We start from the raw sequence: 26,051 nt of genomic DNA on the forward strand, positions 1-26,051 counted from the left end.
AGTAATTAGGCCTCAATTCCAGCACAGTAATGAATTCAAAGTCCAGCAAACCAGTTTTAGCTTCTTGGTTTGCTGAATACAAGTCTTAGTTATGTCAGTAGGTATTTGGGTTGTCTCTAGCCCAGTCTCTTTAGTTTTAAATTTGACTCCTGACTTTTTCAGCCAATCTTTCATTATGTGCCAAATTGTGCACTACATTCTGTCATTGGGTAATGTGAAAAGGATATGTTTGTGTTGGGGAGTAAGTTAAAGGAGAGAGAAATTGGCCTATAGACACAAGTGGGGGAAGGGGCACAAGTTATGGCTGCAGATATCTTACATCTGGGTAAACAGGATGAAAGCTCAACCTGTTTCATTCCATTTCCAGTTCAATATTAGCATATTTTCCGATGGAAAAATACAACCAAGCTTTCATTTAAGGTTTGTGGCAAGGCTGTGATTGAACTGTGCTACCAGATGTTTAATAGTTTTTAGCCTAGATTCACCTACGGCTATATACAGCAATATTTTGTTAGCCTGCCTACTCAGTTTTAGCTTTCCAGTCATAATAACCAAGGTAAGGTTGTGTTACAGCTCTTTTTGGAAAGCATCTACTTCATCTTGGACAGTCATGAAAACAAGCTATGGTGTTTCTTCATTACAAATCCCCAGCAGAACACATACTCTGATGAGGATATAGTTTACCACACAGAACCACATTTTCACTTACAAGAATGATACAATGAATTTAGCCTTTCGGGAAACAACAGACCAAATCAACCCATTTGGACTAGGCATAATGAAATTAGTGTTGGTTTGTCTTTCCTAGAACAGTTGTGCCAATAAGTATCTCTTCACCTTGCGCATTTTTGCCAAATCCCAGAAAATATGCCAGCTCCTGTAATATTTTCAGGATGGATGAATGACTTGTTGGAATTATGGTAGGGTCAATCCATTTTCTGACCTGTGAGATTTCTATGTAATTATTATCAAAAGGGAAATTTCTTCTGGGACTGCACACATTTCTTCCTCACTTCCTTTTCATTTCAAAAGGTGATGGATCCCACCCTGCCATACTTTATCACTGGTAGCATCAGTAATCCTATCTGTGGTAAAATTAAACAAATAGACAGGAATATATCCGTATCATTTTAGGTGAAGATAAAGCAGATACTTGTATTGTTCCCATAAACCTTTGACCAATTTTAGTATAGATGTATTTTTCTGGAAATATGTGGGATAAAACCAGAACTTGACAAAAAGCAGAAATGCCCTTTCCTTGTACAGTTAACTGGTACAGACATTGCCAAAGAGGCATAAAGAAGCAGAAACATCCCCATCTCACCAACAATTAATGTAAATTCATGGTGATGGTATACAGGTGCATATAGATTCATTGCTTCAACTTTTTGGTACCAGAGAAGTCTGGTTATGAATAATATTCTTGAAATTAGTTCCTAAACATCAGACATACAAAGGCCTAAAAAAGAAGCATTCAAGCACTAAATAAGTTGCTGCCTTCAGTGTTTTCCAGATTCATTTAATCAGACAATATGAGTTCCACATTAAAAGCCTTCTAAGTCATGATTAGCTTATTTAATCATTTCCATGCATTACTGATTCAGCGCTTTCTTGTCTTTTCAAGCAGAAATTCCTAATACAAATTGGCCAAGATTCCTCATACAGCTCATGCATTTTCTTGCTTCATGCTTTCAGAATTTTATATTCTACTTCTCTTTATTGCTGGTATCCTATTCCCTCACAGTACATAGACAAAAATATATTGGGACTTCTTGTGTAAATATCAAGAACCACACAAAGTACAGACAAAAGGAAGCAAAGATTTTATTGACATTTCTTTACACAGAACACAAGCTACACAAAATGCCACAATAAAGCATATGTAGAAAAATAGTAGAATCATATTGGCACTGATGACTATTCATTATTATTATCATCATCTTATTGTACAGGTTTCCTCATAACCATAATAAATAAGCATTAAAATTTCACAGTGGCATTATAAGCTTTACATTCATAATCTTGTTTATACAAGGGACCATGTCAGATATTTCTTCACTTTTTTGTATGATCATGATTCTAACCAGTAGAGTTAAAAATTAAAAGCCCTTTCCCTTAACCTATAAGGATCTGTCCACATTAATCCATTGACTTGATCCCTTGAAGAGGTCTGCATTTGTCTAAAAAGACATTACTTCTAAAATACAATTGACCAATTGGAAAATTGGCCTTAGAAAGAACTCAGGACATTTTTTATCTTCTGATGTTCCATCTATGAGATGCCATGAATGCTACTGGCTGCCTTTCAGCAACATACTTGCATGGCATAAACTGCTTTACCACGTTAACCCAGTTGAGGATCTGGCCCATTATAGAAAAGTGCATTTGAGCAGCATTTCTCAGGATCAGACCTTTAGTCAAGACCTTGTGAATGCTGAGTCAGAACGTACATTTCATGAAAACTGATTCGTGCCTGCATTGTCCCCAAAATGTCATGGAACTGATTCAACTTCATTCGTTTCCATTTTGCTATTTTGTGAGTTTTGTTTTTTGTTTTTAATATGTCTCTCATATCTGGACAGACAAAGTTAAAGAAAATTGAGGTACATGGCAATTGAAAAATGCTCATTAGGGAAAAGAAAGTAAATTAGAGAGAATCAGAACAGAACATGTGTTGTAAATCTTTGAATATTCTTATAAATAAATACACAGTTCAAAATTTCCAAGCTCATAGACCCTAATTATTGCCTCTTCTGTCTGATTTGAAATATAATTTCAAAGAAACATAACTGCCTCAATCAGATGTAATAATATATAATTTAAAAATACAACCTCTAGTGCCACATGACAGAATCAGTTGTTTTCATATTCAGACCACAGAAATAGTTAGATGTAAAAATAGCAGAGATTAGTCACCTGCAAAGTTCAACCTCCATATAAAATTACTGGCTTTAAACCCAAATTTGCAGAAGATGGTACATCGACCAGTTAATCGTGCATATTTCTCACCCTAAACAATCAGCCTTGGAGTACAGTACTTGGAGAACAAAGTATCTCAGATGCATTGCTTTGCAGGCTGTGTACAAATATGGGCATGTTAACCAGTGCTCGTATTTTACAACCACTGTGATGGGTACAAATGGTTATTAAGTCCTGGGGTCAGTTTTTGGTGGTGATTTTTTTTTGTTTGTTTGTTTTGTTGTTGTTCTTGTTGTTTGTTTGTTTAATTATTACTATTATTTTAATTGAGCTGATTAAAATTGCAATTAGTCACTTGAAACTGAGCCCCAAAATATTTGTCAATTGTTTATTTTGGAAAAAAAAAGAAGAAAAAAAAAAAAGCAAACAACCCACAGTATATTCATAGAAGTGTGTTCCTTTTGACCAAATTCTATTCCATTTTTCAGCTGAGGGACAGTAAAGGTCATGTCTAAGGTGTTACCACTGAGTGAATCCAGCAGTGTAAGGTGTTCTACTTGAATAGATACTGTGCAGCTGAGAAGTTACTGCTGTTGACCTCACTAACTTTAAATATCAAAAAGTTACAGCTAGATTTTGAGAGTTATAATCTTAATACTTTTTAAAAGGGAGTTTCGTCAAGTTTTTCAAGATTCTTAATGCAAAACAATGGTTCCAGTGTCAAAAAAAGTAATTGCCTATGCACATCGCATAGAGGGAAAAATATGACAAGCAAGTCCTGACTCACAGATGTGTTTTGTTTGGAATATGAACCATAATTTTCTGATTTTATACACCCGAAAGTGAAATTTGCTGCATGGAATAGAGGGATACGACAGAGGTGGGGATTCGCCTGTTCCTGTGAATTGCTTAAATTAAACAGACTTCTTGTCACAAGTTCTCTCCAAACAAGACCAAATGTCCCCTAGAAAGCAAGTGCTCCCAGCTAAAGTTTGTACTGCTTGTTAAAGGTAATTACAATTACATAGAAAAATGCATTTTTCTGATATTCTAGATGCTGTGACTGTCTGAACATAATTGGGAAATTTAAAAGATGGAAATTTAATCTCAGAGTACTCAATTTTGAGTATGAGTATGCACTGATAGATTTAAATAGATGATAGATGCTTTAGTCCTGGATAGTTAGAAAAATTCTTCAGTACTGAAAGAATTCATTATTAATCCAATCCTTCATTAAACTGAACCATTAATCTGTTCATAATTTAAGAAAGCTGGCTATTAAAGTACAAATAACAAGACATATGTATGAATTTCAGTTTATTTCTGAACTTTGTGATTAGGAATATACTGATCCAGATTCTCACTCAGAAGGATAATCCCAAAACGCATGGGCCCAAGCACCAGTATTGCTTCTTTCTTGGTAAAACAAACAGTGATAATAAACCTAGAATAAACTACTGATTATGTGATTTTACTTTCAGACACACATTCAAAACGCAGTGCCATGATTTGTCTAGACTGATCTCTCACATACTTCATAAGGAGATTTAGCAGAAGCAGAAGGAATTCCCCAAAGTGGATGTATAGCCAAATACACACCGCAAGTAAACAGAGCTTACTAATCATTGACCTATCAGCTTAAAAATGAATGCTTAGTAGAAAAGGGTGGCTGTCAAGAAAAAATTAATAATGGTGGCAACCTTCCTGTCTCAAAAGACGGTGCAGCTGGGTTTGAAATGTTACACTGACCACGGAAGCAACAGAACTGGTAAATAACACACAGCAAATTCAAAGCTGCTTAGATAAAATTAGTCAGTGAATGGTTTGCCAAGAGGCAACCTCTGTGCAAACCAATCTCTCCTCCAGTGAGGTGAGGAAACCAGCAAAATTCTCCTTCACAGGAGCTCTGGAAGATAACAAGAATGTTCCCCCAAAAGGAACAGAAACCTATTAGACTCTGTAGTCACAACCAGCTTCAAAGTACAGTTTGATATACATACACTACATATGGCAATATACATTAATTACATGTAAGAATATAACATACAACATGGAAAATACACTTTCTATATACATAGGTGTGTTAGGCATATCACTGAAATGGTATGCAGGGAATACAAGAACTAAATTATGTGTTATTGACATCTTAGATGAAAAAGATCTGCAGCGCATACAGCTGCATCTATAATACTGTCTGAGAAATAACTTGATACCTTTCCGCCATGAGGAGTAATGCAGGTAGACATCCACATACGTAAGAGAGCATTTCTCCAGAATTGGGAAAAGTAGATTTTTACTAGTACTTCAGCATTCAGGAAGGAATTAAAAGGTTCTTAAATTAATTGCTAGAAACCATCATGAAAACTGAAATACTGGGGCTCTTGGCTGTTCTATTTAATCTTTGTATGGGAAATGTTGAATAAATGAGGCCCTCACAGTATTTGAAGTACCAACTCTGACCAAAAAAAAAAAAAAAAAGTTATTTGAGACTGGACTTTCAACTAGTCTTCATGGAGGTTTTTTTTTTTTGTTATTCCTTTGGATGAGCCATTTGTTTGCAGTTGATAGCTCTCCAAGTCTGAACCACTTGCCAGACTGAATAAGAGCAGTCCTGTTTACTATGCCGCAGTTTCTTATTTTTCCAATGAAGAAGTTGCTTGAAGATGTGTAGCTTCATGCATATACCTAATGGATTTCTGGCACGCACATGTACATATGGGAATCAGTTTTGCACAGATGTGATTAGTTTCCTGCACAGATAATAGGATCTTTCAGTGCTTTGTGTGGAAGTAGAGAGTTGAATTTACAAAAGCAGATAAATCAAGTTTCAAGGTTGTAATAGAAGTTAATTCAGCCTGAACTTTTGCATAAGCAGAGCTTATACATATTTATTCTTTATGCTCTTATCCTATACAGAGGAAGCCTAGCTCATCTGCATTTAAAATGGCTCCAGAGTGATGAAATTGTTTTCATAACCATTTCTACCCAGTGCATGGACTTCTCTTAGGGAAGCACGCATGTATCATTTAGTCTTACTAAAACAAAGAGGAAACAGCTGCTCTTGCAGATCACACAACCTGTTGGGAAGCAGCATGCCGGAGGTCACAAGGTGAGAAAACATAGCTGTCTCTAATGCCAAGGTGGAGACGACTCACATTAAGTGTCTATGCATCACAGACTTTACCTAAAGATGAACTGTGACTAACATCACATTAAATAAAACTTGTAAAAACATGAATTAGCATTGTAGTGGGAATGCAGGAGTGCAAAGTAGGACTGGATGTATTACATGCTGAAAGAGAGGCCTACAAAAGGTGACAATATGATACACTTGTTGGTGCAGTCACTAGAGATATTCTTGAGACTATCAACGGTGTTCAGGTAATTAGATAGTTTTGTAGATTTGTTTGAAGGTAAGGATTGAAGGATGAAAAGAAAAGGCATTCATGGAAGCTTTAGCCAGAAAAAAAAAAAAAAAAAAAAAAAGCAGGAGAAGAAATCAGTTAATGGAAAAGCAACTGTGTAAACTTTGGAATGACTAGGCAAAGCAGAATTGCTTAAGGCAATTTAGCTTACTCAAGAGATAGCAAATTAGGGGAATCATAAAGTCTTGCTAGTCACAACATTTGTTTCAAAAGGAAGGGGTAAATAAATATTAAAGATTGACCAGGAATTGGCAATTACTTAAAAACATTCAAAATCAAAATTGTTGTGTATATAGTATTGAATTAAAACACTCTTAAGATAATTCTATATGGGCATGACATTTAGCATCCAAATGACCAGCTGGAGTGAAATATGATGGTCTGTCCTGATGATAATTTTCAAATGGAAATTTATGTCCATAAAGAAAACAGTCATTCAGATAGATTGATACAAATTGGCATGCTATGACTACTGCAGAAGTGCACCATGACTAATCATTATATAATGAGATACTTCCATAAACCTTCAAAAGGTTCTAACACCACTGTTACAAGTTCTCACTTTCCTCCTGTATCACCAGTTAGCTATGTCAAATGCAGCAGTAGAAAGGAAGAGATCTTCTCTTAACATGGAGAAAGCACCAGAGGAACCTACGAGTCCTAATGAAAGCTTTGGCCTGAATTCCTGGTTTACACATAACCATATAATAGCTTCCCCTTTCAAGCTTGTCCTGTCTTAAGCAAGGGAATACTAAAGAGGATTGGTCAGTGAATATTTATGAAGCACTTTGAAGTAAAAGCTCAGTATTCCTACTAGTGATTTCCAAAGCTCTGTGCTAAGGTTTCAATCTTTTAGGATACAGCCTTTTAAAGCCAATCCATTTCAGCTTCCGCTATTGTCAGTGGAAAGACCTGATTTTGAAAACAAGTGAACAAGTTTTGCAAAAGAGAAATGGGCATCATTGGAGGCTGAGAAAAGACTCATTTTGAGCCAAATTTTAAATGATCATGATTTGTCTCTAGTCTCTAGTGTTTTCTTGATATCCAGTTGTACCAGTGAAAATCCGCACCTCAAAGAATAAAACAGAATAGCTAATAATTACAAGTGTGATCCAGTCCAGTTTTCACATACATTCTAGGCACCCAAAATAAGTCTTACATTAAGTGCACTTTCCTGTCTTCCTTTCTTCCCTTTAGCTTTTAATATTGTCCTTCAAGGTCCTGGGATCCTTGTTCTTTGTTGTCCTTTTCCTTCTTTTGATCTATCATCTTTCCTCGAGAAAATTTATTCATTTGGGTTATCTGTCAAACCTCACTAGACAAACTTATTTTACTCATTGGAGCGTGGAAGAAACATTATATTACTGTTTGTTGGGTTTTTTTCCTTCTTTAGAGAAGAATCCCACAGACATGAGTTTAATTTCAAATGCAGTAGTGTCCCCAACTCTGTCCGACTTCTTGAAAAACTGCCTTCTCCATTGTGAATGTAGGAGTTTTGCTTAAGAAATAAGTACAGCCTCCACAGATATATAAAAGCAAATATTTGCATTTTGAAGGGAAACCCTTATCAATACTGCTAATGGAATTAAATTTATATAAAGAAGCTTTATATGAAAGGACAGTACATTCAAATTCCAAATGTTAACACTAAAGATGCTCACTGTACAGCTGATATTTGCTACAAAGTTAATTCTTAATATATATTTCTCTCTCTATAAATCAACATATAAAAACCTTCTAAAAATGAGTCAATGTTGATTGCTATATTGTGACAAAGTCCAACCAGTTAGATGTTTTATACTGTTAGAGCTGACTTAAAATATCCTGTGTTATTATCAAGGCAATATCCTATTAAAAAGAAGAAAAGAAGAAAAAAGAAGAGGGAGACTATTCTGAGAACCTCAAAATGAAAGATAAGCTAGACAGTTATTGCTAATATTTCCCATAATGTTCTGGCAGCATAAGAAAGATAAAATCTGTGTAACATCATTTCACTGGAATGATGTCTCCTAAATTTTTTTGGAGGCTCTGTAGAAGCTTTCTATCACATCCTTTAAGGAGCAAGTTGCATGGACCTAATCAAACTCCACTGAAATCAGACACCAGGCCACGGAAGAACACTGTATGTATAGGAACACAGAAAATTTTAGGTATGTTCATCCATCAATCTCAGTATTGATAGCAGTGTAGAGCACTGAAAGGGCCACCAGTTTCTTCAGTAATACAAAAGAGACCTCACAGTCATGTGAGCAAAAGGTTAAGAATGCTGTCTGTTGTGCGAGGCAAGAAATCATCAATCTAAGTTTAAGAAGCACAACACTGATATGCTGTCATATTCAGTATACTCAGGATTAAAAAAAAATTGCATTGTGAGACCGGGAAATAAGCACAATTGTTTTGCTGCACTTCTTTGTTTACACTGCGTACACATGCACACACATTAAATATGTCTATATGTGTAAAATGGCCTCTCAGTAACTTCAAAAATTTTCCATGTGTAGATTCATGAAAATTTTCTAAAAGAGGAACAGATCACTATAGAATTCACTGAAGATTGCTGATGTTTGAGGATTGTTTTTCTTCCTTGCGTTTCACATACTCCATGGAAGTCAGTGGCTTCAGATCAAAACCACTGCATTGTATAAAAGCTTATCCTGAAAGTCTCACTATGTTTAACACTGTGTAAATAGTTTACCAAGGAAGAAGGATGCTGACAAATAGGTGTAGCTGGCACTAGAATGTTGAGGCCGAAAAGCCAGAAGATTTCCAAAAACAAGATGTGGGTACCAGAAGTTCCCGATTCCTGATACAGAATTTAATTTAGTAAATTGAGCTTCTAGCTTTAAAATGTTAATTTTTAAAAGGAAAGCAAGCAAACAAAACAAAACAAACAAAAAAAAAACCAACAAAAACAACCCACAATAGTATCCACCTATTCAAATATTACAGCAATATTTAATGTTTACAAAATTTGTCACTATTGAAATGCACCATGTAATTCTTTCTGTTTAATTTCAGTGTCACTTTTGAAGGGCAGAAGATGATTTTTAAGTGAAATATACCTACCTGATTTCACATGATCTTAGTCGCAGCTTTTTGTATATTCCTACTTACTCCTTTCTATTTCAAAACATGCCTAAACTACCAGATCATCTTCACTTCAATCTGCTAGCGACTCTTTTCTTGAACTAATTTTATGTAATTTTCCCACTATTCTTCTTTAGAACACAGCAAGTTTTATCCTATATGTGTACAAATATTTCCCTGGGGGTTCCTCCTATTTCAGAAATCTACACTACTTTATCTTTGCTCTCTGTTGACAGTCTTGACATCTGGAACCAACTTTGTCACTTTTTATGTTCATTTCCTTCACTATACAAGGTTAGTCAGTTATGTTTCTAAACAAATTACTCTTTCAGTAAAAAAAAAAATGGTCTTCCTTCCTAACAAAAATATTTGTGAAGAATTATTCATTTTCCTTTTTTTTTTTTTTTTTTTGAAAAAACTGCTGTGACATTGAAAATTTATTAAAATGGTATGAAAAGTTATGAAATTTATTGAAATTTGTCATTTAAAATGCTGGTAACTTTTAATAAAAAAAATGCAAAATAGAAAAGTGAAAAATGGGTTATTTTTCATACTCTTAAAAAGAACTCTGATATCATTGTATTAATAAACTTTTAAATGTTTTAACAAGCTGTAACCATAAAATAATTAGGATTGGACATGGCACTGCAGATGGGCATTAGTAAAACCTTTTTAGAGCATTGCAGAGGAAGCTTTATGTTCTTGAGCTTTCCATAATCCTTCCTGCTCTTGGTCACCGATCCATTCCCATTGGATTATTTTTACAAGGGTATTACTGGTCAAATTTCAAATTTCAGGGTCGGAATGATATATAGAAAGAATTATCTTGGGGTAAATGTATTTGGGTACAAATGTAAAAGTAAAAAAAAATAAGGTTATAATGACGAGCACAATAATGGTATTTTATACATGTAAACAGGAGAAGTCTTAACAGATGCCACTGTTATTTCACAAGTAAGCCAATAGTCTCTTAGCAGTTTGGCAGCTTCTGATTTGAACAAATGTTTAACTAATTTAAGGGTTTCTTAAAAAAGACAAATATCAAGATTTTTTTTTAATTCTATGTTAAATATTTCCCCCCTTTCCATGATATGAATATGTGCATGTTACAAATTATTACGAATAATGGAATTATTTTCTTTTGACAAATGGAAACATTGAAATTTTCATGAATGTTGACTTTTCAGTTCATAAAGGAGGTTTTAACCTGAGTTCATATACGTTTCTTTCCTCTTGTGTTAATCATCCCAAAGTGCTACAGATGTGTTTGTTAATACATAAATAAGCATTAAATCAAGAACAGCTAAGTTCCTGGGTTAGTATTTGAGAGAAATTGCAAACACGTTGGTCACACCTCATTTAGATAATTAACCATCTATACTCTGATTCTCTCATTCGGAATTCACTCATTTCTTTACGTAGACAAATGACATAAAAACTGAAAAGTAATATTTATTTCTTCCAAAAGCACCAATATTTGGAAGCCTGAATGCCTTAAAGCCATAGCACTTTATTTTCTGGAAACAGAAATGGAAATGGAGAGTCTGAAAGTCCCACCTGATCTCATTTCTAATACTAGAAGCTTTTGGCTAAGGGATTCTCCTCCATTCAGTGAAATGGTTTGCTTCAGTTACCCCACACTTCAGGCACTATTTGAAGTAGTTGAGTCCTGCCACAAGGAAAAATTTCTCCAGGAAAAGTTCAGAGTCCAGCACAGCAATGTGGGCAGCTCGGCCTATCAATGTGTTGGCGGTGTTTGGTAGAGCATGGAACACGTTGTGTCTGATCAAAGTGCAGTCCTTTGCCCCAATTAAAGGCTGAAGTAGATTGTTAATCATTTCTGCGTAAACAGGACCTGCAAAAGATTTTAGATATTACACCTATTTACCAAAGATGTTTAGATCTCCTCTTTCTTTTCATGTCATATAAGGACAGTCTCAATGGAAAATGGAAATGAGGACAAAATGCAATAGAAACAATTTATTACAAAAATTTGCCAAGTTACAGCATGTTATAAATGTCATTCATTGTCTATCCAGGGAAGTCTAATGAAGCCCCTAGGACATATCTCAGCACTTCTATTTCTCCTGAGGTGGAAGGAAATGTTCCCGTTTCCTCTGGGGAAGAGGGTTGGACCAATGTTGTCTGTGAAGCTGAATGCAAAAGGTCTGGCAAGACATAGAGGCCTATTCGGGTTTCTCTGGGGAATGTGATGCAGGAAGATCATTATTCTGCAGACAGCTCAGGAATTTATAGGACAACAACAACAGCTCAGAAAACTTTTACTCATGAACATGCATTGAATGCAGATCTAGCATATACTATACCAAAGATGTCCCTGGGACACATCTGGGGTCAAAAAGAAAGAACTGTGTGAAGGCAACCATGCTGACTTTTGGGTTTGGGTGTCTCTACTTCCAAGGAGTACTGCAATTTCTAGGTAATCATACATGTGAAACATGTATAAAGTTATACTGAACATTATTTCTGGAACTAGTATCAGACTGAAGCCATGGAACATTCTATAAAAAAGGGAAACTGTAAGTAACAAAGGCATTACTAGGAACAGTGCACAGACTGTGCTCAAAGGAGAGTTAGGCATCTGATGAATTGAGTCCTGATGTGCTTTGCATGATTTTATTCCAAACCAATATGATTTTAGATCTCTTAAATTACATGGCAATCATCCAAACACTACTGAAAACAAAGAGAAAACTCATTAACTTTGGATTTGCTGAGAGAGATTTCATTGTGTGAGACAGTACTAATAATTCAGTAAACTAAGGAGTAGCATTGTTAAGAACAAGTTCTGTTTTCATCAGTTTAAAAAAAAATAATTAGGAGGGCAAGGGAAAGAATCAATAAGAAATCTTTGATCACAACCTAATTGAAATTTATATTCATCAAACAAATAACATCTTTGGAAACTTTTCTTGATTTTAGTCATTTCCTGTGGGAAGACAACACTTTCTTCCTTATGAAATATGCATCTGAGTTTTGATCACGCTGATGAAATATTCTTGTGATACTACAAACTCAGGTACACAAAAACACTATTTTTCAACAGCTTTGCAAATACAGAAATATAAACATACCTGTATGCCTGTCTTTGAGTGCATTTTTGCACATTTCTATTCTTGCTGAATGAAAGGGTACATATCTGTCTTGGGGTGAGGCCACTAATACAACATTTTTAAAGTATTGAAGACCTGTAATAAACAAATGCATTAAATACATTTATAATAGAATCTTAGAATCATAGAATCCAATATGGAATCATAGAAGCCACTCCAACCCCCTTGCTGTGCACAAGGATGCCAACCACTGAAAGAGACTCTAGATCAGGATGCCAAATGCACCATGCAGTTTGGCCTTGAATGCCACCAGAGATGGGTCATCCATAACTTCTCTGGTCCAGCAGAATGATGGGCAGTACAAACATATTCGTGTTAAATAACACTTTAAAATCTACAGTGCAAAATAGTTAAAGAATAATTAAAACATAAAGCACAAACTAAAATTCATAAGAATAGCTTTAAAACTATTTATCCTCCTTTTGTGAGCTATTTATTACTTACCAGTACACATATAGGTTAATTATATATCAACAATAAAAAACCAAACACAAAACAAACAAACAAACAAACAAACAAAAAAGCAAGTACTGTCTTGGTTTCAAGTAGCGATTGATTAGAATCATCACTTTGCAAATATTTATCCTTGTAACTACTGGAAACACATGTGTACTTACAATTCATATAATTGGGGATCACATTCAAAAAATAATACAAAAAACCCCAACAGCTAGTAAAATAGAAAAAAACAAACAAACAAAAAAAAAAAAACAGAGAGAGGGAGGAAATAAATCACTGCTTTCACTGCTATGACATCACACTATTACATCAATATGGAAAGAGCCTTGGGATTCAGTCCCTGCATCCTGCAGGGATAAATACACGGTGATGGTACATGGACTCAAACCATGAATTCTCCCTCTTCTCTGGAGGCAATGGGGCTGCCACTGGCTACAGAAAAGTGTTGCGCAGACAACGTTTGCATTGTGAGGCCATATATCTCACTCTGAAGTACAGAGGTGTCACAATAGACATGAATAAAATTTGTTCTTCATCTCACAGCATCTATTTCCTAGAGATAAGTGATATTAAATTTTAAAAATAATAAAAAAGAAGAAAAAATGATTTGCATCTATTAAAATAAATTAAGTGAAGGTGGCCTGTTATTTCTTGCTTGAAGAATATGAAATTAGGTGCAGGCTTGCTTCATCATGAAGGCTTTAATTGGGCACTAACTGTTTGGCAACTATATTCATTTATAACTATGCAGACAAAAGGCACAAAAAAAAACCCCCATATTAATGTTAGAAAGAGTTGTTCTTTCAAAAGCCAGAACATTTATAGAAAGATCAGTAATAGCATGCATATTCTTTACTCCTTGGAGGACATGGCACTGTAGCAGAATCCTTTGGCATAACTCTCAACATCTGCACAATTACATTAAGCCTCACTCACCTGTTTTTTGGCTGAGCTGGTAAAGGAAACACTTGCGCAGATCTGCATTGTCCCTGAAGGTCAACTGCAAAAGTGACCCTGATTTTTTCAATTTCTGCATGAGCCATAGACCTGCAATGAAAATTTGACTATATTTTTACCTTTTTGCTAATTACCAAGCAAAGGGATTAAAGATATGTGCCTTTAATAATAAACTCAAAGTGAATTCAGTAAGGTTAGTACTTTAACTCCCTATTTTATGTCTTTGTTTTGTCTTGAATTGCTAATAAACAAGGAGAAAAGTCTGGGTGTCTCATTTGTACTGTCCAGTGTTGTGGCAAGTTAAACATTCAGGAAGGCTAAACTTTGGGACATTCAGTTCCCACACTATGGTGTTTTCTTCAGCTTTAGAGATGCCTCTATTTATTGTCAGTATGAACAGAAGTGGAAGAACACTGGGGAAGTGAGTTCTTCTTTCGTTGCTCTACACCTAAGGATTTTCCAGGGAGCAGTCTGAGACCATGCAGTAGGTGCCCTCCCATTAACTCTTACCTGTACTAACCAAAGTACTGTTGTTGTAAAGGGTTCCAAGGTGAGGCCCAGAGAGGGACAGGAAGGTATGCAACTTGCTGAGGTAATAGCGAAACCTGGGGCGAGTTAGTACAGATCGGATGATGACATTACCAAGGGAATGTCCAATAAAACTGTTGGGAAAGATGGAATAATATAAATACAAAAAAAACATGCATATGATATTTAAATTAAGTATAAGGGAAACATAAATTGCTCTCAACTGGCCTTTATTGGGGCTTTTAGTAGCATCATTTAGCTGTCATTTTATATTTTGTTCAGCCTCATTACTACTCTCTACCACCTATTACAATGTAAAAATTCAGCTCACTGACTTCAATGGCTTTTGACATAAGATACTTTTGGAAAAGCTAATTTCACTGAATGATGCTCATGGCCACAGATAGCTCAGACAATTCAGTTAGAATGCTTACCTTATCCGGGATATGGAGAGGTTATACAACTGAATATGCTGAATAATTTCATCCAACAATCGGTCGGTCATTGTATCAAAATCAGCAAAAGTATCAGTCTGGTGAAAAAAGATTTGAGTAGGTGAATCAAAAACATATATTGTGTATATATATATATATTGCAGTATACGTATATCCCAGGCTATTGTTATTTTCAAAATAAATCATAAGCACAAAAGTAATAACTATTCCAAATTTTCTATATGAATGCTCAGTGGGGTCAGAATTTCTCTCAGTCTCCTGACTTTCTAAAAATGTAAGCTCTTTGAAAACAATCGTGAAATTTCACAATTATATTCCAGGCAACATTGCAAACTTACTCAAGTATTTCTCATGTAATGAGAAAAAAGTGGTTACTATCAATCACATGGCTTTTGGTACAGCCCATGTAGAAATTCACCGTCTTCATTGAGCTCTCAGGTAAGGTAAGGCAAAATCTTTTGTCAGAGTTTATTTGACCCTATATTGTGTTTTTAGCTTCAGACACATAACATGAGTATTAAATTTCAAACAAGACTAATCCTACACTTCCTTCATAGGAAGTGGAAATAGGACGCTGTAAAAGACAGTATTTTAAAGGGTTAAATCACTTTCTGTGGTTGCTTCTGTTTTCTCCAATGACAGTGCCTCTAACTTAGGCATGATAATATTAACCTGGGCCTATAATTTGTTAATAGTAAATCTAACAGTATCAGGCTGAGTGATTTCTCCTTCTCTGGAAATACTCACAACCTTCCTGAATGTCTACCTGTGCAGCCTGCTGTTGGGGGCCTGCTTTGCAGGAGGATTGGATTCGATGATCTCTAGAGGTCCCTTCCAAACCCTATAATTATGTGATTCTGTGATTTCCGATTCATAATTAAGGCTTGAAGTGGCCTAACTTAATAGTGGTGAGAATTGCTAATGCTCAACCTCTGAGCCATATTCTGCACAACAAGATAAAAGCTTTTGACATTTAGAATCGAACAGATTACTATGATAAAATAATTTACAGAATATAGAAGGTTGGCTCTGAAAGTAATGCATCCTATCTTATTATGTTGGCCCACAATGTCAGAGGCAGATGTTGGTGATACGGTAGTAGAGGTTGAACCTTCCAGCCAATGTTCTGCTACATTTTGTTGCTGATGGCAGCAGAGAGGCAGTCTGACAGAATGGCTCCTGACATGGAAGTCAGTGTGTATGAAGCAAAGGTGTGTCACTGATTTCCTTCATGTGGAAAAAATGGCACCCATTGATATTCATGGATGCTTACTGATTGTTTATGGAGAACAAACAGTGGATGTGAACACAGTGAGTCGGTGGTTGGTATGTTTCAGAAGTGGTGACAGCAGGTCACCTCTGCTGTTGCATATTTTTATAGGCACAGTATGCAGGCTTCTGTTCATCACTGGTGAAAATGCAATGCTGGTGACTATAAAAAAAAATAGTGTTTTGTACCTGAGAATTTGGTCTATCAAATAGTGTAATCGTATTCTTTGTATCTGTTGTAGTTTCCATGAAAATAAATAGGAAGCATTACTTTCAGAGCAATCTACATGAATTACACATTCATGGCTGATGTTGATGCTAAGGATGTGATCACAAAATTATTATGCCATTTAATGAAATGTTGTGTGAATATTGTGTGTTTGTTATTCAACAATATCAATAAGAGAATGAGTGCCAAAAAGAGACTTAAACAATTTGTTGCTTCCAACAGTCATGGCAATTGTGATACAAAAAAAAAAAATAGTATGTTGTTTGATCTACACATTTACAGGCAAATCTTATTCAGAACTGTGTCATCTGGCAAATCAACAGGACTCTAAATCAAATAACTAACGAGTTGCCACAGAAACAATCATCAAATATTGGAGCAGCTATTCAGAGCAAACATATCTAGTAATTAATGCTTTTGTGACACAACCCATCTTGCTAATTGCAGCTCTAGCAAAAGAAAACATGAGCATATTCACTTTGCAGCACTGCATTAAAATAAACGTTCACATAAACTACAAACAGTCCACTAACCTCCTGCCTGTTTGTTTAGTCTGCATTGATAATTAATGATTTCTTCTCAGGCTCATCATCCCAAATCTTTCAGGTTGTTTAAAAGTGGAAAAATACCAGCTTGGACATTAATCACAACTTAAACACATCAAAAGTCATATTTCACCAGGTTATATATCTATCCTTCATATCTTCAGTATCTCAGCCTGACTGAGTTTGTCAAGTAGAGGACTGCCTAAAAAAGGTGGCTTGACTTTTCCACTCTTAAGGAAAATTCAGCTGAACATTTGATTTTGTGGATCATTTTCAGAATGGTCCCCAGAGCAGGGAAAAAATGTGACCGGATGCTTTAAAGAATCAATTTTAATTTTAATTAAAAAAAAAAAAAAAAAAGCCAAAATTTCCAGTGCTATAGGAACTTTCTCATTTTTTCACATTCTAGGATTGAAAGTTCCCATTATGACCTTGGGATAATGGTAAGTAGAGGTGCTGTAAGAGCTAGTGAGATGTTCATTGAAGGTGGCAAATTCATACACCAACACCAACTACTCACTTGTAAGTATAAAAGCTATTGAGTAAAGGGTGGAAAGTTTTGACTCAAGTTTCTCAGCTGATCTTAAATCATAAAATCACAATAATGCTTCTGATCCAGCACTGGAAATGCTTATCTTATGCATAAATGTAGGCCTCAGTGTCATTAATATGAGTTCACTGAAAAGCAGAGTGTTGAATTCATTTTTGTTGCTCTGCTTGGACTGGCAGTGAATTTTCCTGAAGGGCTTTTATTTCTCATTTAAGAATATAAATCTCACAAAAATTCTAACAGGTGAAACAATGGTTGATACACCAAAAGAAGCTGACAACACCTTCTGGATATTTTACATCCTCCAGAGAATTTAACATCATTAAACATGCTGCTTTCTGTTGGTTTTGTGTCACTCAGCATCCAACAGGCAGAGGCTGAAAGGTTTCAAACTCACAAGACAAATCAATTTTCTTTGTGTAAGTTGTAGTCTTTTAAGTAACAACATAGTTGCTTTTGACTTCAGTGCTCTAAGTATTTCCATATGGGTTCAATCTCCCTACCATCTTACACAAGAACAGGTGTTTGAGCTCAATCCTACTAAAACTCACTGAATTTCCCTGTTCTATTGCTTAATTCACCTTGTGAAAGCCTTCCTGAAGGCCCAGTTTTAGCAACACCAAAAGCTTGTAGGAGATCTAATGGAAGACAAAATTTTGCTCTATACTACCTGATTTCTTTCAGACATTAGGAAGTCCAGTTTTCCACTAGGGAGTCCCAGTTCTATAAAAGTCTTTACCAGCCGTAGATCTGCACTGTTACCTAGAAACAAATGACACTTCATAAGATGCAATTTGACAGAAAAAATAATTGAGACTTAATTTAATATGTTTATCTTCTAATACACTTTGAAACAGGAAGCTCTTGCTAAGTGCTGCCATGACAGCTTGCCACACCATAGGATCATGCATTGAAACAATGGGAGAGCAAGAACGTTGACATCTGTGCAAGGAGGGCCGGACCTCACCTCCTGCTTTTGGGCACTGCATGAGCTGCACAAATAGTGTGGAGGACAGGGCAAAGATAGAGCTCAGAATAACTTAGTCCCCTATTTTCTGAACAGTGTAGATAAGGCAAGGAGTCATGAAAAGGCAGATGTCTGTCCCTTCCAGTTTGCACCAAGTGATAATACCAGGTGCACCGCAGACCTTCAGGGGTCCTTGGCACCTGTGCTTTGTGTATAAGGATGGGTAATCACATGCAGAATAGCCTGCCTCTCTGCACTTGCAATTAGACCTGGTTCTGAAAAGCAGTCTTATAACATTTTGGAAGATGACCAAAATGCCCCAATGTCATACTAGACAAATTCTGAGGTATTCTGAACTATTTTGCTGGAAAAGGATGTACTTTTTTTTTATGAGAAATACGTTACTGCCATTGGGATATTGAATGGCAAAAAATGCCTGCATAAATCATGGAGAATTTCACACTTCTCAGTCCCTCCTTCTCTGTAGTCTCAAGACTAACACCTTCACCTAGCCCACTGAAACCAATAGCTTCAAGCAAAGTTTCAACTTTAACATATCCATTTTCTGCTTGGAAGGTATCTATTCAAAATATTCCAGGCCAGCCTTCCACTGCAGTGAATATGTGTCATTCTTCAACATTCTAAAGCCAGCAAAATTATTTCCTACAACATTGGTATACTTTGTTAAGTAATGCTTTCATCCTGGTGGTATAAAGAATTAGATAAACAACTGGCTAAATAACCAGATATCTCCAAAAAGACATGAAGAGTTACTGTAAAATACTCATACTGTACACTGAAGGACTGATGTAATTTGGTGCAGAATTCTGCCTAAATAAAACAGACAAAAATATGCTGCAGTACTCATTTGTTAAATACTTAGTATTCTCCTAGACTCTTTATTATAATAACATAAAAGTTAAACTCTAAGATAAATGTTTTCCTTAGACTCTCTGTTCTTTCACGCTTCCTGTAGATTTGCCTTTTTTGCTGTTGCTTACACCAGAATGACTCTTATACACAGCTGTTCCTCCTGGTCTTACCATCCAATCCATGGACACAGACAACCAGGTGAATTCCATCTTCCAAATTTTCTTCCTCTTCCTCTGGTGGAAAATATGGGATATCAGAAGCTAGTACAGATAAGTCACTGTACAGAAATCCTTCAATCTTCATTTCTTTTTTAAATTTTTCTTTGGCCTGATAAAAACTGGAGAATACATTAATTAATCACAGTAGAACTGGGTATTCAACAGCCAACCCTCAAACTAGAAATGAGAAGGTTCTATTCTGATTGGGAGAAATCAGGATGTAGAGAAGATAATAGGCTAAGAAAGAGGAGGGGAAAAAAAAGACTCTATTCTCCAGGTACCCTGAATGTCCATTCTCCCATTTTCCGTTTTCACAAACTGAAGTTAATGCCCTACAACCCAGCTGTGATCCCCTTTCATAGTTTAGTTAATCGTTAAAATTAAGCAGAAGAGAAAAACAAGCTATGGCACTGCAATTATATAGGATCAATACTCATGTCTGGGTAACCATGGCTTCATAATGGAGGGCAAAATCTTAAAGACTATAAATCCCACTATAAGACCCAAATCCCACTTGTTTCCATGAGGTTTAAGGACCTAACTTCTCTGAAAATCTTGGGTCTGTCTGTGTTTCTGTGTCTTCTGTCTACTTAGATTATTTATTATGTATAAATCATATGTCTACTTGGATTACTTGGACTGTAATTTCTCAGGTAGCAACTGTCTCTGAATACAAGTTTTCATTATCGCAGAATCATTAAGGTTGGAAAAGACCTTTAAGATCATCTAGTCCAACTGGCCACGTACTGCCGATATTGACCACTAAACCATGTCCATAAGTATTACATCAACCTTTTCTTTAAATACATCCAGGGAAAGTGACTCTTCCATCTCCCTGGGCAACCTGTTCCAATACCTCACCACTCTTTCTGAGAAGAAATTTTTACCAATATCTGACCTGAGCCTCCCCTGGCACAACTTGAGGCCATTACCTCATGTCCTATTGCTGTTTCCTGAGAGAAAAGGCTGAAACTTCCCTCACCACAACCTATTTCCATATTAGGGCCCTGAACTTTTTCAAGGTGACATGACATGACAGCAACATTAATTAATTAATCAGACATTCTTACTTCAGCATCCTTTCATTGGCCTCTTCATCCACCTCATTTGAATGGGAAGAAACTCCAAAAGAGCCCAGAGGCTGACGTGTGATGGGAAATGCAGCCTGCTTTGCAGAGAAGCCAACCATCGCAGGGGTCTCTTTGAGCACAGAAGAAAAGGGAAGACATGTGGCCGTGCAAGAGACAGAGAGGTTAACCACATCAACAGCCTTTCTGCTTTCCAGTGCTACCCCATCCACTGTAACCGAGTGAAACCCAGTGCCATTAGCTACAAGTTTCTGCCCTTGGTTGTCAAGTTCCTGAGGATATTTGTCCTGGCAGGATTCTGCAGCAGGATCTGCTGAGGCAGGTGAGTCGTTGAGCTCAATTTCCTGTAACCCCTGCATTTCTGCATACACCAGCAGGCTCTCATCAGCAAGAAAGCTATTGCATTCTCCTTGCATTGAGCCAAATTCTGTTGAAGTCTCTGAAGGACCTGAAACAGGATTGCAAATATGTGGTACCAGCTTTATGCTTTGTGAGAAACTGTCCTCTCCTGTTTTTCTCACATTGATGTACAAGTCTTGTTCTATTTTTAATCTGTCTGGCTTAGATGTATCCTTTGGATCTGTAATGTACTTATCAAACTCATCTATACTTTTGTCCAAGTAATTATTAGCCCTTGGTGTTTTTAAGCTGCACTCATCATTGCTCTCCAGTGATTGACATTCAGAGTCATTATCTCTGAGAGGATTACATGCAGGTGGTTTTGCACATTCCAAACTACAGTAAGTCTCTGAGAAATCTTCCTTTGTCTCCTCCCTTTGTAGTCCTATGTTGTCATTACTGTTTTTGGCAGAGGGTTTGGGAGGTCCTCTTGGTTCTAGTTGCCCACTTTCAGTGGTGAGCTGACACATAGAAAAATCCATCATTAATTGCCCATCTCCATTCTCTGTTTCCCTACAGCTTTTTAAATATCCTCCTGAGTCTTGTGAGGTTGCTTCAATGTGTTTAGATATGTCCACCTCCTCCAAAGTCTCCTCTGGGCTACTGATCTGAGGAGCTGAGACAGATTTAGTCAGTTTGGTAAGCTCCACTTCTCTCTCTTCTTCCTCAAAGGGCAAAGAGCTAATGGATGTGAGAGACGCTTGTATCCCGCTGGGCAGGCTGGTATTGCTTTCTGTGTGCCCACCCTCCAGGGAATTCCGGTGGATGGCATGTCTCCGTACCAAGTGGTGCAGGATCTCTCGATCACTGGGCAGTTCCAGAGCCCGGCTCCGAGCATCAGACCATGCCACTGAACTTGGTTCACTTTCGATGCCCGAATCTGATATAATAGAGGAGGATCTCTTTATGACCCCTGACATCAGGGTAAACTCTTCACACTCCTCAGTTCGTTGCTCTTTTGCGAACAACTTCACCTCCAAGCTGTGGGAGGGCAAAGCTTTCAAAACAGGCTGCAGAGGCTTGCTATCTGCATCTGGTGTTCTTTCAAGCCTGGTGAATTCACTCAGTGCAAGTTCAGAACTGAAATTACTCTCAGGATGACCAGATTCAGCCGTTTTATGTATTTCAGTCCTGCCTTCCAAGCCATCAGTTCCGCATGCCCCACACTCAATCTGAGCACTGACAATCAACACGGGCTCACTTTTGTGGGCACCCTTATTGCTAGATTTCTTCTCTTCAGAGGTAATACCCACTGAATGCCTATTGTCTTTTAATAAAACCTCCTTGCATGTTTTAGACTCCTCTGATATGCATTCTGTATTGCTTAGCTCTGAGTCAGAAGTAGTTTCCTTACTTGAAACATAAATGCTTTCAGGTTTCCTTTGGCCTTCTTTGTTTGCTGTACATACCTGAGATGTGGAGTGCTGGTTTAAACCCTTGGCTGCAAAAGCAGCACCTTCGGAATCGCTATACAAGCAAGGATTCCCGTTTATCCTGTCTGTGTGTATTAGCAAAGTACCTTTCCCAAAGTCTCCTTTCATTTCTACAGTGGCATCATTTGATGCAAGATTTTCCTTCTCGTGTATTGTATCAATTTGAGCATTGGCAGGAGCTTCAAAATCTGGGAAAGTATCCAAATTCTGATCTGAAAGAAAGAAAAAAAAAAAGAATTTGTATCTGCAACTTCCACACAGCACAGCATACTACCCACATGTGATGTGGGATTTGGAGCAGTGATAGTAAGGCCTAGAAAAATTATAATAATAATAAAATAAATATTTATATATTTATATAAATATACATATGTACATAAAACATATACATTATATAAATATATATATAATGATAATTATATAAATTATCTCTACATTAGAAATATATAACAAATGCAAATGCCAGAGTTCATTCAACTGGATTTATAATCAGTAAACAAGTTAAAATTAGGCAAAAAAAAGATGGAGTTATATTTTATTGATACTATCTAAACTGCTAGTTTCTAGCACTGATAAACCAATCAGAACTGGCACTTTACATTCCCACTGTTGTATCACTTCATATGTAGTGTAGATCGTGCTTGTGAATCAGCTTATTACACAGTTTAATGGCTTAAACATTAGTAATTATTACTGTCAAAATTTAGGCAACTTGATAGCTCTGGAAGAGTGGAAATTCTGAATAACAAGCCATATTTACTGGACCATGGTCACTTATGGTATTAATATATATTACCTCTCTGCTAATCTTAATAGTTGCTTAAAAAGAAAAAGGAAGCAAAGACTAAAAGGTTGTACTTCAGTGTTGCAGAACTAAATATTTTCTTAAAGAAAAATCTGATTTAGCTACTATTGGGGAAATTATTTTTAAGAAAAGCAGTACTGCCTTTTGGGGACAGTGTTGGTCTTCACAGAAATTGTAAGGCTTTTTGTTCTGACTTTTCTTAACACTAGATGTCACTCTGAGTATGAAATTTGTTGTGCTGTTTGTTACCATAACAAAAATACAATTTTTTTTTTCTTTCTGGATTTTGCCTCCAGCCCTTTCAACTAAACATTGTGTTAAACAAAAAAAACGTGAAGTTACAGTAAGTAATCTAAAGTTCAATATAAAAAGAAAAAAAAAAAAAAAGACTTCAGCTCTATTTTGTAGAGGATTATGCTCTCATCCAAGGCAGAGCTAGTTCAAGATAGGTGAGATCAAATACCTTGGGTTAGGGAAGTCAACCTCCCCAGTTCCAGCTGTCTCGTGAAGCTGTACTCAGGGTGTTTCACTCACCTTTGCAAGGCAAATCCATGTACCTATCTTCAAAAATAACAGGAAGCGTGTTCCAGTCCCCATCGATGTCTAGGCATTCTGCTGGCAGTGGGGGCATGCTGGTGAAGTACTCTGAATTACGAATTTCTGTAGAAATCTGTGCATGACTTTGGATCCTGGCAGCAAAATGCAAAAGAAATTGAGTGTTTGAGTGGTTACTGTGCTGCTTCTTAGTCACTCCTGCAAGCCAGGCAGCAAAGGCAGTTAACAGTAGTGCTTTTCAATTGATATCACTGTGGGCTATAAGCTTTTTAGAATGGACAGGCAAGGTAGGAGGAGTTGAAGGGTTGCCTTCCATACTAAGAAGTGGATGGACTGCAAGGAGATCCCTCTGAGAAACAGCCAGAAACAGGTTGAGAGCATATGGGTTAAGATTAGGGATGAGACCAATAAAGTACAGCTCGTGGTCAGGGTCTACTATAGGCAACCTGATCAAGGGGAGCCTGTTGTCAAGTTCTTCTTGCTTCAGCTGCAAGAAGTGTTCTCACAGGCTCTTGGCCTGATGGGGAATTACAACCACTCAGATTTCTACTGAGAAAACAACACAGTGAGCTGCAAGCCATCCAGGAGACTCCTGGAGTCCATTGATGATAACTTTCTGTTTTGGGTATTGGACAGACTGATGAACCACAGGTGAAGTGTTTCTGGACCTGGTGCTCACCACTGCAGAGAGGATAGTTAAAGGCATTAAGAATGGAGGCAGCTTGAGTTTGAGCATCTGTGCCCTGGCTGAGTTTGTGATCTTGAGGAGTGTGAGCCTGGCAAAGAATGGAGTCAGGACCACATTTTGGCAACTTTTCAGATTATCAGTGGTAGGAGGCAGGTAATCACCATGTGCTAGTTAACTAGAAGAAACATTCTTTAGATGAAGAATTACTCAGACAAAAGATTTGTAATTCAGTTGATCTGTCCTCATGCCAGCATGGAAAATTCCTATCACCAGACAAAAAAATAAATAAATAAAATTGTGCAAACCATCATATTGGCTTCATCTTTAGAACATAATTGTTGTTGACCATCATTGCTCTTACCAGATATTTTTTTCTCAGGGATAAGCGAGTCACTGGTTGCTAAAACATGATTCAGGGAAAAGTCACAAACTTCTAAATGCTCATTCTCGTTTGCATCAATATCTGGGTATTTGGAATTGAAACTTAGCACCATAATTAAGTTCTTACTGACACTAATAAATAGAACCAGCATTTATACTAAAGGCAGTATGTAAAAATTATAAATGTTCTCTGAGACCAGACTCTGGCACAAGAAAAATGAATCATTAATACCAATAATTTTCTCTGTAAAATATTGGGAGACTGTCACCTGCCATCCTGTGTGATACCCAGTCCATTTGAAATGGTATTTCTTGTTGTATTTGAGTAGTAAAATGCTGCCAAGCATGTAAGTGTGTGGCCCAACACAGATCAGGCTGGATGGGGCTCTGAGAAACCTGATGTATCTGTAGATGTCCCTGTCCATTGCAGGGAATTTGGACCAGATGATCTTTAAGAATCTCTTCCAACTCAAATAATTATATGATTCTGTGATTCTAGGGACTTACAACCACAGTATGGGAGGCAAAACCAACATTCTTGTCTGGTAATTTCTATCAAAGAAAGACAGAATTGGGGAAAAACTATGTTCATATTTGAAGTGTTTGTACAGTATCTGGCACACTGAGAGTTGACCTCATCTGGAGCCTCTCTGAACCCAATTAAAACTCCCTGCTGGCACCCCCACCAGTAATAATACTCGGGCAGCCTTTCCACCAGAGTATTATTCTGCTTTTCTAATTGCACCACATAGCCCAACCAAAAGGAAAACAGGATTCTGACATGAAGCCTGTATAGACCAATTAATGAAATTTACTGCAATTGACCAATATTTAGCATTTGCTAAATGATTTTATTTTTGTACTCTCTCACCTCAATAGTGACTGAGGAAAAATGATGCTTATCTACAGGAAATGGATTAGCTCTGTATTTGTTTGGAGAAATAAAAGCACTTCATGCAATTAGGCTTCCCTCTGTGCAGGGTTGTGTTTGCTTAGATGGTGCCATGAGTGATATTTGCCCTAACAACAGGGTCCTGACATGGGGCTTTTCTTATACACGTCTCACTTAAAACATGACTTAATGAGG

The 26,051-nt window shown here is 36.8% G+C and overlaps 1 protein-coding gene across 2 annotated transcripts in view; it reads right to left on the reverse strand.

The window, feature by feature from the left end:
- Positions 1-10,915: 10,915 nt before the first annotated feature.
- The window catches only part of FAM135B (family with sequence similarity 135 member B), a 183,583-nt gene continuing 168,447 nt past the window's right edge, over positions 10,916-26,051 (reverse strand). For both annotated transcript variants that reach the window (XM_090138030.1, XM_031591256.2), the window contains 9 exons: positions 23,875-24,029; positions 20,686-22,747; positions 19,568-19,734; positions 18,228-18,319; positions 14,944-15,041; positions 14,492-14,643; positions 13,961-14,071; positions 12,527-12,640; positions 10,916-11,286 (listed from right to left, as the gene is read on the reverse strand). In XM_090138030.1, coding sequence (XP_089994156.1) covers positions 11,081-11,286; positions 12,527-12,640; positions 13,961-14,071; positions 14,492-14,643; positions 14,944-15,041; positions 18,228-18,319; positions 19,568-19,734; positions 20,686-22,747; positions 23,875-24,029 — 3,157 coding nt within the window. In that variant the 3' untranslated portion in view covers positions 10,916-11,080. The remainder of the gene's footprint in view (positions 11,287-12,526; positions 12,641-13,960; positions 14,072-14,491; positions 14,644-14,943; positions 15,042-18,227; positions 18,320-19,567; positions 19,735-20,685; positions 22,748-23,874; positions 24,030-26,051) is intronic.

This window comes from Phasianus colchicus, chromosome 3 (assembly GCF_987193195.1).
Source record: "Phasianus colchicus chromosome 3, bPhaCol1.hap1.1, whole genome shotgun sequence".
NCBI classification, from domain to species: domain Eukaryota; kingdom Metazoa; phylum Chordata; class Aves; order Galliformes; family Phasianidae; genus Phasianus; species Phasianus colchicus.